Source organism: Marmota marmota, unplaced genomic scaffold, assembly GCF_001458135.2.
Source record: "Marmota marmota marmota unplaced genomic scaffold, marMar, whole genome shotgun sequence".
Taxonomy (NCBI): domain Eukaryota; kingdom Metazoa; phylum Chordata; class Mammalia; order Rodentia; family Sciuridae; genus Marmota; species Marmota marmota.
In genome coordinates this window covers 1,053,169-1,069,732 of record NW_026000241.1, presented here as the reverse complement: position 1 = coordinate 1,069,732, position 16,564 = coordinate 1,053,169, and the positions used below count along the sequence as shown (strand labels likewise).

At 54.1% G+C, this 16,564-nt stretch overlaps 2 protein-coding genes across 2 annotated transcripts in view; one reads left to right on the top strand and one right to left on the bottom strand.

Moving 5' to 3' along the window:
* The first annotated feature begins 763 nt into the window (after positions 1–763).
* Tmed1 (transmembrane p24 trafficking protein 1) lies at positions 764–4,217 on the top strand. The gene is made up of 4 exons (XM_015489028.2): positions 764–1,034; positions 1,674–1,771; positions 1,908–2,091; positions 3,248–4,217. Exons 1-4 carry the CDS (start codon positions 852–854, stop codon positions 3,464–3,466), a joined length of 684 nt encoding a protein of 227 aa, XP_015344514.1. The 5' UTR covers positions 764–851; the 3' UTR covers positions 3,467–4,217.
* Positions 4,218–4,797: 580 nt separating this feature from the next.
* Positions 4,798–16,564, bottom strand: part of Dnm2 (dynamin 2) — an 89,154-nt gene continuing 77,387 nt past the window's right edge. Inside the window, exons 15-20 of the mRNA XM_048795337.1 lie at positions 12,528–12,637; positions 9,673–9,784; positions 9,042–9,206; positions 7,569–7,801; positions 6,340–6,591; positions 4,798–5,739 (exon numbers count right to left, since the gene is read on the bottom strand). Of these exons, the coding sequence (XP_048651294.1) occupies positions 5,670–5,739; positions 6,340–6,591; positions 7,569–7,801; positions 9,042–9,206; positions 9,673–9,784; positions 12,528–12,637 (942 nt within the window). The 3' untranslated portion in view covers positions 4,798–5,669. The remainder of the gene's footprint in view (positions 5,740–6,339; positions 6,592–7,568; positions 7,802–9,041; positions 9,207–9,672; positions 9,785–12,527; positions 12,638–16,564) is intronic.

The window sequence follows — 16,564 nt, the reverse complement described above, 5'->3', positions numbered from 1 at the left end:
GTTTAGCAGGTCGATCGCCTTAAGTGAAGGGTGGAGTGAGGTTTGAATTAGGCAATCTGGCTCCCAGGCCCACACTTTCACCTCTTCTCACCATGGCTGTCGTTTTCCTGACCCAGAGCCTTGAGTTTATGTGCGGGTCCTCTAGTTAAGACCCATGGGATGCAAACTGAAACCACGTCGACTTGAAAAGGAAAGCCAAGCGCTCACTATGGTCAAACCTCCAACCTCCTCTCACTGAATTCTCACAGCCGTTCTAAGGGTTGGGCGCATCATAGCCCCCAATTTAAAGACAAAATTGAAAGTTTTGGCCTAAGGTGTACACAGAATGGGAAGTGGGGCGTCAAATCCCGGGGGAGGCGGCCCATACTTAGTAACTAACAATACCATTAGCCGCAATGAAGATAAGTGAGCCCTACGGGTCGCGCGCAGGGACATGTCAAGCAACCCGGGTCCGCAATGTTCAGACTAGATGGACCAACGGTCCCGGCGCCGTGTACTCTGGGAAAACCTCAGCGAGGCGCTTTAGAAGGACCCGGGCCACCTCTACCTTAGTTGTCTTAACTGAGGCCTGCGAAATATGTGCCATCATGGCGCTTAGTTTTGTTATTCCCCATCCCGAACGACTGAGACTACAGTTTCAGGCCTTTCAGAAAAAAAGTCTCTCGTTTGAGTCTTTTCACTCGCATATGGCACTTATCCGGACAGCTCCTCTCTCAGGGGGTCCTTCCCAGTTCCTCAGCAGCTGTCAATCAACACGAAGTGGCTACCAATGAGCTCCGCGAAGTAGCAGAGTGGGCAGGGCTATCCCTTAAAGGAGCCGCGACCCATTTGCAGACCAGAGGGTGACCCGGATGATGGCGGCCGGCTCGGCCCTATTCCTGGCCCTGTGGCTGCTATTGCCGCCAGTGGGGGTGGGAGGGGCAGGGCCCCCACCGATCCAGGACGGCGAGTTCACGTTCTTGTTGCCCGCGGGGAGGAAGCAGTGCTTCTACCAGTCCGCGCCGGCCAACGCAAGCCTCGAGGCCGAGTACCAGGTAGAGGGTCCCGGACCCTGAAACTAGTGGGGGCCAGGGGAAGGGGGCGTGGCCAAGCAGCTAGACAAGGCGTGCATTAAATCGGGAAGCGGGAGGAGCCATTGCATGACGCGGGGGCGAGGCTAGCAAGCGCTTAGCCGGACGGCGTGGCTCGTGGGAGCGGAAGGGGTGGGAATAACGAAGAGGGTGGGGCTACGGTGAGACTGCTGAGGGGGCGGGGCCAATGGGAAGTAAAAGAAGGCATTCAGGGCAGGACCGTCGCGAGTGGGCGTGGCCATATTATATGTAGACTAAAATAAAGGGAGTGGTCAACGTGAGGGTTTCTCGGAGATTGCAAGGCCCTGGCATCTCAGTTGGAGCAGTGCCAAGTAAAGCGCGGCGAAGTAAACATCGATCAAGGACTTTTGACGGGTATGGCCTGATGAAAAAATCCACCCTGAGGCTGTCAAATCAGTGAGGACTAAGGCAGGGCAAAGGGTGCAGCTAGAGGAGCAGTTGGGAGGCACGACCCGCTTGTAGGTATAGGTGTCAGCACTCAGGCCCTCGGTGGTCTGTGTGCATCTGGGCAGGTTGATTCAGCCGGGAACGTGAGTTGTAGGTGCCCTTGGTGTACTCTACCCATTCTTACCTGCCCCCTAGGTGATCGGAGGTGCTGGGTTGGACGTGGATTTCACGCTGGAGAGCCCTCAGGGTGTGCTGTTGGTCAGCGAGTCCCGAAAGGCTGACGGGGTGCACACGTGAGTTAAGTCTTGCTCCCTGCCTGGGTTCAGTTACAGCCCTGCCCCTCCGCAGGGTCCTCGGGTTACTGCCCTACCTGCCCTAGAGTCCGTCTTGCTGGCACTAATGGTCACGTCTGTGTGTCTGTCTGCCCAGTGTGGAGCCTACAGAGGCGGGGGACTACAAGCTGTGCTTTGACAACTCCTTCAGCACCATCTCCGAAAAGCTGGTGTTCTTCGAGCTCATCTTTGACAGCTTGCAAGACGATGAGGAGGTAGAGGGCTGGGCAGAGGCTGTGGAGCCAGAGGAGATGCTGGATGTCAAAATGGAGGATATCAAGGTGCGACCAGGCTGAGCTGGGCTGCGTTTTTTGTCATTTATCAGCAGAGCATTCTACTCTTTCTCTTTGACTGGTGTCTCCCTCTTGGCCTGACTCTGACTCACCTACATAGTGCTGTCCCCACCTTAATATTTTAACTTAATGTCAGTTAAAATAATAGCTCATTTCTACGAGTAAATGCTGTTCTAAAGCTAAATAATGCATAGTTATGTCACAAATAACTCATATATCAAGTCTCCAAACCACCCCATGAATTAGGGGCTGTGCTGTCTCGCCATATTATAGGTAGTAAAACTGAGGCACAAAATGGTCAAGTAGCTCACACAAGATCACACAACTAGCCACCGTGAGAGCTGGCATTTGAACTCGGGCAGTGTGACTTCAATAATCTTTTTCTTTTTTGATACTAGAGATTGAGCCCAGGGGTGCTCTATCACTGAACTACATCCCCAGCCCATTTTATTTTTTAAGATGGGATCTCCCTATGTTGCTGAGACTGGCAAGTTGAACTTGCAGTTCTCCTTCCTCAGCCTCCCAAACTTCTGGGATTGCAGGAGTATGCCACTGTGCCTGGGTGCAGCAATTATTCTGTTAATCACTAGTAAATATGTTGTATCTAGACATTCAACTTTTTTCTTTTTCTTTTCTTTTTATTTTTTGGTACTGGGAATCCAACTGAGGATCTTAAGCATGCTAAGAAGGCACTCTACCACTGAGCCTTCTTCCATTGCCCTACAAATTCAACTTCCACAGCAATGCTGAGGTTAATAGAAGAGTGAACAGAGCTGGATGTGGTGGCATGTGCTTGTAATTTCAGCTACTTGAGGCTGATGCAACAGGATTGCAAGTTTGAGACCAGCCTCGGCAATTTTGCAAGACCCTGTCTCAAAATAAAAGTGGCTGGGGATGTAGCTCAAAGTAGAGCACTCTTGAATTCAGTCTCCAGTACCAAAGGTGGGGGCAGTGCGGAGAGTGAACTGAGGCCTTTAGGTTATTTAACTTGCTTATAGTCACACAGCCAGTGAGGGGCAGAGTGAGGATTCAGACTTAGGCAGTCTGGCCAAGTTGTGTGTCCCCAGTTCTCTTTCTTGCCCAACATGGCCTTGCTCTGTTTCCTCATTTTATTGGAGGCCTGACTCTGTCCCTCACTCTGCAGGAATCCATCGAGACCATGAGGACCCGGCTGGAGCGCAGCATCCAGATGCTCACACTGCTGCGGGCCTTTGAGGCTCGGGACCGCAACCTGCAGGAAGGCAACCTGGAGCGGGTCAACTTCTGGTCAGCTGTCAATGTAGCAGTGCTGTTGCTGGTGGCCGTGCTGCAAGTCTGCACGCTCAAGCGCTTCTTCCAGGACAAGCACCCGGTACCCACGTAGCCCCTGCCCTGGAGGACAAACTGGAAAAAAGGGGCAGCCAGTGTGAATTGCGGGTTTTTCCCCACGTAGTTTCCTGCAGGAGGGGAGGCTGTGCAGTGAGCACCACAAGTGTGGCCCTGTGCATCTCCTCTCCTGGGTTGTGCAGAGAGCACCGCTGGCTTGCAAACCTGGGCCCCCCAAAGGGGCAGTTCAGCGTCTGCTTCTACTTTCCTGGAAATTGTATATGGTGGGTGACGCAGCATTGGAATGCAACCCTTGGATTTCCTGGCCCTGCCCCCTGTAAATGTGCCTTAGCTCAAGTCTTCCAGCCTGCATCAGCACTACCCAGAGTGGAACAGGCCCAGGAAGCCGACTTCCCCGAGTCCCCACCTGGGCTCCCCAAGCCAGCTTGTGGTGGGAGGGTGCCTGCTACTTGTGGGACCCTAAGCCTTAGTTTCTCTCCTAGGCTGGGGGCGGCCTGCTCATGTCAGGGGTTGAAAAGGAGACAGGGCTGCAGATTTTCTTGCCAGGATAGTCACTTTATTTGACAGGAAGAGGCCCTGGCCCCTCAGCCCAGCGGGGGGCCTGCTGAGTGTGAGGTCTGGTAACAGAACTCCAGGAGAGGGTCTGCAGGACCACCCACCCCTCCCTGTGCAGGGGGCCCAGACAAGGCTGAGGGGTGGTCTGGCCAAAGCCTGTGCAGGAGCCCCAAGGAACAAAGGGTGGTCCGGCCTGCATACTGGAGTCAATAAATTATGGTCAGAAAATCTCACAGAGCCTGGTGACTGGGGCTCAGGGACACCAGCTGGGACAGACCTGCCCCCAAGAGGGCAGCCAGGCAGGCGGGAGGGATCTCCCACGAAGCTCAGAAGAAAGGTCGGGCGGGAGCCGATGGAGGTGGTCGCCTGGGCACAAAAGAAAAATCAGAAAGCAAAGTTTAACTGTGTCCCGGGCTGGGCAAAAAGGCCTGGGTCCCCCAAGAGGGCAAGAGAGGGAGAAGGGGGACCTGGAGGCCTGGAGGGGTCAGACCATGCAGGGTCTGGGTAGCAGCTGGGATTCCTGTTCCACCTCAGCACTGGGTCACCTGTAGCAGCCAGGCGTGGGGCTGGGGGCTTGGGGGTGAGCGGGGAGTATCTGTTCTGATTCTGGGGTACTGAGGACGGTGAAAGCTCTCCCTTGGTGTCAGGCTTCCTCCAGAAAATATGACTGCCCAAGAGCAGAGCAGAGCCCCTGCTAGGTGAGGTTACAGGGCTCCTCATGGAAGGAAAGGGGTCCCGGTGAGAGGCCCAGGAGAGGCTAGGCTACAACCTCAGCCTGAACACCGACACAAAAGGCCCACACAGCAGCCACCAGAAGGTTCTTCCCTTTATTTTAGTTTATTAATAGGATACAGAGTGCAGGCACTTACAGTGGTCAAACCGAGAAAGGAGTGAGCAAGAAGTTCTGCTCTGAGAGAGGTGCCCGGGGCCTGCCTGGTAGAGGAGGCCTGACGGGAGCTGAGAGACTCCCAAAGCCTCCGCAACCCACACAGAGCCCAAGCCACCCTGAGGGTCCCAGAAGAAGGAGGGCACCCAGAGAGGAAAGAGTGAGGCTGGCCTGGGCTGAGAGTTCCAGGCCTGGTGAAGGCAACTCTGGCAGCCAAGCCCCGGCTGGGCTCAGGCTGGGCTCAGGCTGTGGTTAATATGGCCTAGAAAGGAATATGTACAACTTGGGCCCGGTGGGCAGTCCTGCACCCACTGGGCCTGGCTTCTGCTGGGGACCTCCCAGTGAGAGAGGTGGAAATACTCCTTGTCCCACAAGGACTAGGGGATACAGATGCCCTTGGCACCCCGGCTTCCAGAAAGCCTATTCCTATATGAACATCTCCGGCCAGAGAAGCTCCTGGCAGAGTCCCTGCCACCACAGCCGGGATCCCTCATTCGAGTTGGTATCCAAGGTGGTTACTCCTGCTGCCACCCTGAGACCCTACCCCGCAAAGTGCAGTGCCCTGGAACCCCCTTGCCTGGGGCTCCGGGGCCCCTTCATTCTAGTGTCCAGTCCAGAATGGGGGCCAGGCCAGCCCCTGACTGGGGCCAAGTTAGGGAGGAAGAGGCAGGGGTTGCCCACGGGAGCCTGGTCCCAGAATATGGGGCAGGAGGGCCAGGGGCAGCAGAGGGGCCCAGACCACCGAAGCTCCTGCACCGCGGGTACGTGAGGACCCCCGAGGAAATGCCCCCTGTGTGGCCTAGTCGAGCAGGGAGGGCTCGGCTGGGCGGATAATGGTGGGCCGGCTGGGCGCAGCAGGGGGTCTTCTGCTGCAAAGAGAATAAAGACAGATGGGGAGGGGGAGAGGGTAGTGAGGCTAGAAGCAGGGAAACTATTGAGGACCCAGCCCACCCCACCTCACCCCAAGGTGTTCCCAGTAATGGGTACACCATAGACTGCTAAGGTACCAGGAGGGAGTTGACAAATCCTGGCATTTGTCTGTTGGTGTCATAGTCACTGGCTTGGGGTTCTTCACAGAAGTGGGAAGAACAGAGCTGGCCCATAGGGTGGGTGGAGGTGAGTGAAGCCTGCAATGGCTGGCGCGGGCGTTTGTCCTCAGTAGGGAAACAAAGGTAAATGGTATTCACAGGCACCCAGGGCAAGGGGTGCCAAGCTACATGGTGGCCCACTACTTAGGTCTAAAGGACGAGCCAAGAGCTCTGGAGTCACCCTGATTCTACCACTCTGACTCTGGGCAAAGGACTTGGCCTCTCTGGGCCTTCATTCCCCAGGATGGTGATAACTCTTCCACTCCCTGCTTAGAGCATGGCAGAAGATCTTTAGGAGGGAGGGAGTCAGATTCTAGAAGAGATCCCAGTGTGCAGGCTGGGGGCTCTACATGATAGGCAGCCAGTGGGGTCCAACCTTACCTGGGCACTCCAGGGGGTATCCCAGGGGGAATCCGTGCTGGCCGAGATGGGATCTGAGGTGGGGCTGAGAAGGGATCATTGTTGGCAAACACACTCTGAGGTCCAGGCCGAGATGGAATGGGGGGCGCTGAGAAGGAGCCTGCGACCCCCACAGGCATAGGAATCAGAGGTGGCCCTGGTGTGGGACCTCTCACTGCAGGGGGCCGGCCTGGCGGGTGCACGCTTGACACAGGTCGGCGCTGTGGAGTGGGGCTGTGGAGGAATGGGTAGAGGCTGTGAGGTGAAGTGGGGAGGTGTGAGCATCGGCCATGACAGTGTGGCACTGGGGACCCAGACTCTGGGGGCTTCTGGCCACAGAGGCATCAAAGGTATAGGGAGATTCTCTGCCCTTCCCTAGACCTGCTCAGCAATGACTCTTTTCCCACCCACAGCTGGAGCCATGCCCCGGCGTTGCCTCCCCTCTGCCACCAAGGGCTCCAGCTTCCCTGATGTTATGTCTGCACCCTAAAGGCCATTTACCACTTAGCAGCCCCCACTTGGACCCCCCCCATGGCCTCTGAGCCATCCTCATAGCCCAAGACCCTTCCAGAATCTAGCTCTACTGCCTCCAGATGCTGCAGAACCAGCAAGCCCCTACGTGGGCTCCCTGCTGAACCTGGGCACCCATTTCTCCCCAGACCTGGACTCTGGGTTCTATTTCTAAGGAACTCTGTGGTGCTGTAAGGTCTCAGCAGAGCAACTACCTTTCCTGTGTCCCTGCCTGGTATCCCCAAACCCCATGCAGATAGGTATTGGTTCTACTAACAGCTCTGCTGGTGGGGTATGCTGGTTAGGAACCCCCCACCCCCCCGCCTGCCTGTTTTCTTCTCTGTCCCAGGAGGCTAACCCCTATGGCCAGCATCACCCAGACCTCTTTCTCTGAGAAGGGCTTAACTAAGAGAAAGCACCAGAAGGCAGAAAATCAGGAAAATGAGGAGTCAGGATTATATATATGCAGCTTCTACCCACTCCAGCCCTGACTGGCACCTTGAACCCACCTCTTCCCTTGTTTCTTCGGGCAGGACAGCAGCTCAGCCCTGGGTGTTGTGCCATCTAGGGTTGGGCCCCTTCACCCTTTCCACCCTTTCGTTGTGCCCCATTTCCTGCCAGGACCCTGAAGGATACGTGGATGGACCTGGGCACCCACAAGCAGCAGCTTCTGCTGCATGTAGGGGAAGAGTCTCCCAGACCTGTGGCTGCTGGTGCTCTGGAGCCAAGTATCGTCAACAGGTGGGGGCACGGGGGTGGACACAGTGCTGGTACTGATGTCCCCAATGATGTTGAGTGCCTCTTTGAGTGCGTGGTACATGCGCAGCATGTCGTCCCGCCGCTGGGCCTGGTCGGCTGACTCTTCCATAAGGCTGCTCTGGTCTGCTGACGAGTATAGATAGGCCAGCAGCTCGTGGTGAATGAAGGCCTTCGTCTGGAGACAAATGTTGGGAGGTCAGGCCCTCCCATCACCCCAGCCAAGAACTCAGTGGCTCACCATGACTGAAAAACCACCCTTTATCTAGAACAGAGATTCCTTTGGCTTTTTTTCCCTTTTAGCTTTCTGCAGTATTAGAAATTGAAACCAACACAAGCTGGGCAAACACTCTACCACTGAGCTGTATTCCCAGTCCTTTTTGAGACTGGGTCTCACTAAGTTGTCCAGGCTGGCCTTGAACTTGTGACCCTCATGCTTAGCTAGGATTACAGGCATACACCATGTGCTTAGCCTTTTTTCTTTTTCTTTTTCTTTTAAAGAGAGAGTGAGAGACAGAGAGAGATAGTGAGAGAGAATTTTTTTTTTTAATATTTATTTTTTAGTTTTCGGCGGGCACAACATCTTTGTTTGTATGTGGTGCTGAGGATCGAACCCGGGCCGCACGCATGCCAGGCGAGCGCGCTACCACTTGAGCCACATCCCCAGCCCCCTGGTTTTTCCTTTACACTGGAGTGCATAGCTGGAAGTGTATCTGGTAAGCTTTCTATCCAGCTGTCTGCCGAGTCTCTCAGGGGTGCTTTCAAAATGCTCTTCCTGCCTTCACAAGATTCTTGTTCAATTTATTTCTATTATTATTATTATTATTATTATTTTTGAAGTCCTGGGGGATGGAACCCAGGGCCTCATGCATGCTAGGCAAGTGCTCTACCACTGAATCATACCCCAAACCCTTATTGTAGTATCTTATCCCTTTGTATCTTTTCTCCCATCATACCTTTTTTTTACATTTTTTTAATCAATTAATTTTTTGTAGTTGTAGATGGACAGTATGCCTTTATTTTATCTGTTTATTTTTATGTGGTGCCAAGGATTGAACACAGTCCCTCACATATGCTAGGTAAGTGCTCTACCACTGAGCTCCATCCCCAGCCCTTCTTCCTAGTACCTTATGCCTTTATCGATATCTTTTCTCCCATTATATCTTTTAACTGCTTTTCTTTAAACACTACCAGTTTTTGTTTATTAATTTTATACTTGTTCCAGGGTAGGACAAATTTAGGTAAGATGGGAGTGTTCAGGCCACAGACTTCTTAGAGATGGGAATACAGGGTTTAGACAAAGTGCGCAAGCGCAGTGTTAGCTCCAATTATCTGATTAAATGGAACCAGGAGCCCAGTGTGGCCTGCAATCCAGGTTCCAATGTTATGACTCATTCTAATTTGAATTTTGCACTCACGTTGTTGATCATGAGGTGCATGATGGTCTTTGGCATGAGGTCACGGATGGACTTGTTGATGATGGCCACATAGGAGTCTACCAGGTTGCGAATGGTCTCCACCTGCCGCTCCAGCTGCGGGTCCATGGAGAAGGTGTTCTCCTGAGCCCCATCCTCATTCTCTGCCTGCAAAAGGGAGCAGAGGCGGTGAGGGGTGACTGAGGCCTGAGGTGATTGTCGTGAGTTGCCTTTCTTTGGGTACTGCTTGCCATGTACCTACCACCAATAACCAAACACCCCTGGTTGTCAGGGGCCCTGACATCCTGTAGGTCCTTTCCGCCCCCAGATCCTTTCCCCTAGTTGTGGTAACAACGTATTTGGAGACCAAATGCATCCATGCTCATTCCACCTTAAGGATGGGAAGAGAGAAGAGGACCACGCAGATGGGACCCAAGTCCTTGGAGATCCTTGACTGTAGCAGCTTCAGTTGAAAACTTTTGGGATTCTGATGACAAGCTGATCCCATCTCTGCTTTTCTTGCTTCAGAGAACCCTTGTACACAAGGTCTAGCAATGACCTGCCTCCTTCCTCTCCCAGATGGGGCAGCTCAGCACAAGGAGTGTTGGGCGGGTAGGGCAGGGCGGCTCCTCACCTGATCCTTCTCAGGGTAGACCCCAGCACGTAGGAATGAAGCCTTCCAGCTGTCCACATCTTCCTGGGAATCACAGGCTAGCTCGATCTGCCGCAAATCCTTATAGACATTCCTGGGGCAGGAGGAAGGGGCATGTAGCTTGACCCTGCCCATGGACTTGACTGACCTCTAAGAGGTGTGAGCTCTGGCGTCTCTCTGCCTGAGCATGGACTCAAACCTGACCTGGGCTCCAGCATGGCTTCAGCACCTTCCTCCTTGATGCTGAGGGGTCACTGTGAGTTAGTGTGTCCAGCACGTAAATGGGACTAGGCATAGAGCACAGGCCCAGGGAGGGCCTGGTGGAGCAGTACCTCTGGCTTTTGTTGCCAACTCTTTTCCTGGGAACTGCCCGTACCCTTCATTTGAGTTCTCCTGTGGGAGCCAAAAGCTGTCAAAAAGCCCCAAAGTGGGAGCATGTGTGTCATAACACCTACCTTTGGGTTGGGAAGCTCCCAATGAGGAAGCCTACAGAGGTAACTTCCACCAGAACTTTCTGTGACAGTGGATTTTTTTTTTTTTTTTTTAACCAGGAATTGAACCCAGGGGTGCATAGCCACTGAGTCACATCCCCAGCCCTTTTAATTTCGAGAAAGCATCTTGCTAAGTTGCTGAGGCTGGCTTTGAAGTTGCAATCCTCCCACCTCGGCCTCCTGACTGCTGGGATTACAGGTGTGCGCCACCACACCCATCAGTGGGAATGTTCTGTACTGTCCATCCAATGTGGCAGCCTAAGGCGCAGGCAGCTTCTTTAAAATGCCTTTTTTTTTTTTTTTTAATTATTTTTTATTTGTAGTTGACACAATACCTTTATTTTATTTATATGTGGTCCTGAGGATCGAACCCAGGGCCTCGCACGCGCCAGGTGAGCGTTCTACCGCTGAGCCACAACCCCAGCCCTAAAATGCCTTTTTTAATTTTTATTTTTTGCAGTGCTGGGGATTGAATCCAAAAACTCACCTACTGTAGGTAAGTGCTCTATCACTGAGCTCAACACCCTGACTCTGCCCCCACCAAGGAGGCTTCTGAACACTAAGAATGGGGCCAGAGCGACCACAGGAATGAATTTTTAATTTCATTTCATCCTTTGCATGTAAATAACTGCCAGTGGCCATTGCACATCAGAGGTCTAGCATGTATGTGGTTGAGTCCCAGGACTAGGTAGAATGGGAACTCCAAGGACAGTACCAAGACGCCTGGCAAGGCTTGTGCAAGTTGGTGGTAGAAGCAGAGCACCAAGGACTTGAGAAGCAAGACAGGAGGGACTGTGTTTTTCAAGCACCCCTTGGGTCAGGAACTGTGGTGTCACAGGGCACACATGCCAGCCTGTTCCACAAACATTTAGGGCTGAGGCAGCAAGTGACCTTAAAGTTCTCAAGTGAGTGTTGGCCCTGAGGTCAGCCATGGCTCCATCACAGAGCTCTGACCAACCAGCGTGGGCAAGTGGTTGCCCTGAAAGAGTCTGGAGGGAGTCAGAGGGAAGGGAAGGGGCGGGCCTTTGTGGCTCTTCTCCTTTATGCTGCTTTATAATGGCTGGAGTTTGGGTGGCCCTCTTGGACAAAGAGATGGGAGCCATGCGTCCAGGAAGTCTGAGAAACAAGAAGTGGGGTCTGGGCCCCCAATACCTAGAGCTGCCTCTCTTCCCTTTAGACTTAATTTTTGTAACTACACAAGGAAATGTCTATCTTGTTTCTATTACTATTCTGGGTGCGTTGATTCCAGTCTTAAAAGATAATCTAAAAGGTTTTGGGCCCTGGCTGCTGGCCAAGCTGGGTCTCAGAGGTGCAGGCCAGCTAGCCCAGGACAGAACTTTTCTTTCAGAAAACAGGAGACAGCTGGAGTGGGTGGGATGAGCAGTGGGGCGATGGTGCTGGGGCCAGTAGGGAGGACACCAGGGCCCACTGGCTGGTCACATAGAAACACCAGGCCTTTGCTAATAGCTGCTCCCCTACTCAGGTAGGTCCTAAGAGCTTCCTGGGTCCTCCCTCATCTCCATCTTCCCTTGAAGGGGGACTCATATGCTTTCAGGACTGTTTTCTTTCTCCTGTTCTTCCCTTTTTGTGGTACTAGGATGAAATCCAGGGCCCGGCACACACTAGGCAAGCGCTCTAGAACCAAGCTACGCCCCCGGCTGATTTGATTTTAGGACTCTGAATCCCATCTGTGTAGCAGCGACTCCCCAGTTCACATCTCTGCCTGAGACTCATTCCTGGACACCACGTTTTGCATCTCCCTCGCCTCCCACTTACTCTGAGGGTGTCTCCCAGGCCTCTCCCTCAGCAAGGTCCCAGCTGAGCTGCTGACCAAGCCCAAACCTGCCCTACCTCACTGCCCCCTTTAGCCCTTAGCAGCAGCTGAGGCCCAAGTCCCCAGGCTTGCCATCAGTGTCTCGCTCATGCCTGACTAGAGGATTTCATCAGCTCTACTTCTACCTGGAATCTGCTCCTCCTTCCTCCAAGTCCTTGGCTCCATGACCTCCCACCTGGCCGAGCCCAGCCCCAGGTTCTCTCCTTGCCCACCCACCAAGGGTTGCCCCACAACTACCAGAGGGCGCCTGTGAGGACCACAGCCAGTTCCCTGTGGTACCTCTGCTCCCCACGCCTTCGCCGACTCACCTCATCCCCATCTCTGACCAGAGAGGTCTTCCCTGACTACTCCTCAGAAACACCCGGTGTTTTTTCTGTTTCTCACCCTACTTCCTTTCTGGAACATGAGGCAGGGACTGCTGGGAGCAAGCACTCAGTGCACGCTGTTGAAAGACTAGGAACGAGGCCATTTGTCTGCATCCCAAGCCCTCCCAGGCCCTGCGGACGCCTTACCTCTGCTCTGTGTTGAAGATGGCAAAGACGTGCTTGTTGGACATGAAACCTTTTTCCACATCACGGATTTTGAGGTTGTCCAGGGGCAGCATGTACTTCTTCTCCTTTTCCTGAGGGCAGAGGGGACAGGAGTCATTCTGGGATGTCCAGCAACATGAGGAAGTTTAAGCCAGAATGCTCGGCCAGGGCTACTGCCAGCATGTGGCACTTCCCATGCTCCTGACTTTATGTGAATTAACTCATCTGCCAGAGCTCTCCCCCTTACTCTCTCCTCCTGACACTCAGTACATTCCAAGGGGGTTCCCACCCTAGGACCTTTGCTTCTATGCCAATGGCCTTGAACTATGAGGGTTTCTTTTGTCTACCTCAAGTCTTTATGCAGAAGCGACCCTCATGGGCTGACCCTACCCCACACCCCCATGGGCCTTGCTTTTAGTGACCCACGTGATAGCTTGTATGTCACCTGGGCTGGTTCAGTAGTTCCTGGAGGACAGATGCCCATGTATTTTGTTCAGTGGGGACATGAAGAACACAACCCCCCCCCCAACCCCCAGTGAGTGAATGGAAGCACTTTCCAAAGGGCCTAGCAGTGAGCTATCATGATGATCTCATTTTACAGGGAGAGAGACTGAGGCCCCACAGAGGGGCAGGCAGAGGCGGGGGCAGGTTGGGTTTTACATCTCGACTGCTGCTTCACCTGATCCCAGAGCTGGAAATCTGATGCCTAGGCGTCATCCGTGGCTTTGTTGTTGTTTGGTTTGGTATTGGGGTTGAACCCACTAAGCCACATTCCCAGCCCCTTTTATTTTGAGACAGGGTCTCACTAAGTCACCCAGGTTGGCCTTGAACTTGTGATCTCTTTGCCTCAGCCTACCTAGTGGCTGGGATTATAGGCATGCATTTCATGCCCGGTTGTCAGTGGGTTTGTAAGGGTGGCCCCCTTCAGGGAGTGCCCACCAAGTGTCGGGCATGGCAGTTCCATAGGCTGCTGGGGAGGAAGCTCAGAGGTGTGACCCTCCGCCTGCAAGTCACAGCTGGAGGTGGCACCACAAGACCTGTATAACCCACTAATATCGACTACGCAGTTACTCTGTGCCCAACACGGGACTGAGCCCCTTCAGTAGTGTCACTTGCTTTTATTTTTATTTTATTTTTGCTGTACTGGGTTGGAACCCAGGGCCTGTGTATGCTAGGCAAGCGCTCTATCACTGCACCACCACCCAGCCCATGAACCAATCTTCTATAGCAGGGAAACAAAGCAGTCAGGGTCCCTGATTCCCACATGCATGTGACCCACAGCAGCAGCAGAGGTCCCAGTGACCAAGGCCATGTGCTGTTCATCCATCAGCTTGTGGAACCTTCTCCTTCAATCTCCTTAGGATGACACTGTGCTCAGTGAGGAAAGCTGGCTGTCCAGGGGCACACAGCAGGTGGTGTGGGCCACTGTGGGACTTCATGAGCCATGTCCACCTGACACAAAGCTGGGTTCTCTCTGCGATTCTCCTTTCTTCAGCACTCAGATGTCTTTAGAAACTTTTTGTCACATGTCTTGTCTCCATATTGTTGAAAAGCCCCAGAATGAAGTTCAACCCTGCTGCTGCCTCTGAATTCAAGAGCAGCCACAGTGATGGAAGGGAAGGGATCTAGGGGCTGCCCCTCAGGCAGAGAGTCAGGACTTAGGTGGGCCTGGCCGCATGGGGGCGTGGCTGAAGCCAAGTGCCAGCTCTACCCCTTCCTGACTGTGTGCCCTTGAACACGTCTCTTCTCTCGCCTGTGCCTTGGTTTCCCCATTCGTCAACAGAAGCACTCAAGTTCCATACTTATGACAGGAAGCGAGGATTGCTGACATGGCAAAGCCCTAGCATCATGCCCACTGAGGCTCCAAGGGTTTTCTACTGGTAGGACTGGCTCCAGGGCCAGCCCCCAGGGTTCTGGGCAAGGATTCAGGGCACAGCACAGACAGAGGGGCCCACTGGCCACGAGACAGGAGGACACTGAGAGCCCAGGGGAGAGACAGTATCCAAGAAAGGCTGTCAACGGCTACTGCAGACAAAACAGCGGCACACAGGGCCCAGGGCCTTCCGCCTTCTTGGGGAAGGGCTTAGGGCTTTAGAGGGGGCCAGGGTTGGGGCCTTCCTGGAGGTTTGTGGAAGGGCCGCTGTGACCCCTGCCCCATCGTGTCATAAGGCAGGAAGCTCCCAGCCACCAGCCAGGCCAAGCAACTGAGTCAGAGGCCTTCCTGGCTTCTAGCGAGACACCACATCTGGAACTGTTTATAGTGTGATTCCGCCCAGAACTCAGTGGCTGCCTTCCTGCGACTGCCAGCACATGCGCGTGCGCACACACAAACACACGCACACACACACAGAACACAGGCACACACAGACATAGAGGAGTGCTGGCACCCCTCCCCCACCCCAGAGATCTGCGCACAGGCCACGGACCCAACCCTCCCTCCCACCAACCTCCTCCCCCACCCCCTCCTTTGGATTTCCTGAAAACCCACAACTTTCTCCAGATGTGAGCCGGCTGCAGCCTTGCCACGTCAGAAGAGACGACAGAGCAGACTGTCGCAGGAGGAGCAGTGGCTTTCTCGCCTGTTCAGAGGAGCAGAGGCATGGCCTCGCATGGTGGCCCTGCCGTTGCGGTGCTGGGGGCCCAAGGGATGAACAGCCGGCCCCGCCATCCCAGTGTTCAGACTAGTGTTCAGGAGGCTCTGAATGTGTACAGTAGTCTGCACATTGGTTAGGCTGGGCTTGGGCAAGCAGCTCTTCAGGATGGCCCCCGCCGGTCCCTTAAACTTATTGCCACCCCCAGAGTGAGGCACACCTCGAGGTAAGTGTCACCTTCCACAGTCCTGTTTCCCACTGGGTTGGAGACTTAACTGAAGATTCTGGAGCAAAGAAGAAGGGTCTGGGGGGGGGGAGACGAGGTGCTGGATAAAGGCCAAGGGAGCACTGGGCTTGGGGGTCTCTAGCTGGATTGTTCCCCTCTCTCCCCTTCCGCTGTTAATGTCTCCTCATTTATTTCAGAAATAAAGAAATTCTGACATCTTGCCTCTCACCAAAGCTTTTCTACAAAAGTGGCCTGGCCCTTGGGGGTGACTGCTAGGGTCCCCAGTGTGGGCAGTGGTGCAGGGAGGGGGTAGTACTTTGTGCCTGTCCCTTCTGATCTTAGACTGCTTTGTGTCTGGGGCACACACAGGGCCCCTTTCACGGGTCTGGCTGGTTCTCATTACCACCAGCGCCCGACCTCCTCCCAACCCTGCCCCTGCTTCCAGTCTGGGGCCTCCAGGGAGGGTAGGAGGCTCCTGCTTAAAATGCCCCCCCCAACGAGGGAAAATCAAAGGGCGCTTCCTCAAGGTACAGAAGAGGAGCTCGTAAACTTGGACTTGCAGCACGGCCACACGGTGACCTGCGCAGTCTAGGCTTCGGCCCAGCAGCCGCACCGTGGCACCCTGCCCGGGGCCTGGTCTTTCCATGGGCAGAATCCAGAAGATCCGCACACCCCCAAAACAATGGAGGGCAGGGGCCAGCCCCGGTTGACTTTTTTCTGTTGTGCAGTGCTGGAGATGGGACTCCAATGCCTTGCTGTCTTGGCTGCTCCAGCCTGGTCCTGCCCCGGGGGACCAAAGACCCTGGACAGCTGACATTCCACAGAGCAGACTGGGTTTCAGACTGGTGGTAAAAAGAGGGGAGGGAATGCGAAAGGGCTGTCCCCACCCCCTCACCCCGGCCATTTTGAAGAGTGATGGATCCCATAGCCTCTGTAGCTGCTTATTCTACTACTTCTTCTTCGTCTTCTTTTTTTCTTTTTTGCAGTATTGGTGATCAAACCCAGGGGTGCTTTACCACTAAGCTACATCCCTAGCCTTTTTCATTTTCAGACAAGGTCATACTAAGTTGCCCATGCTGACCTCAAACTTGTGACCCTCCTGACTCAGTCTCTCCAGTAGCTGGGATTACAGGCTTGCACCACCATGCCTGGCCAGACCCATGGTTTCTTGAAGAATCGATGGCAGGGGGCAGCGGTGGGGG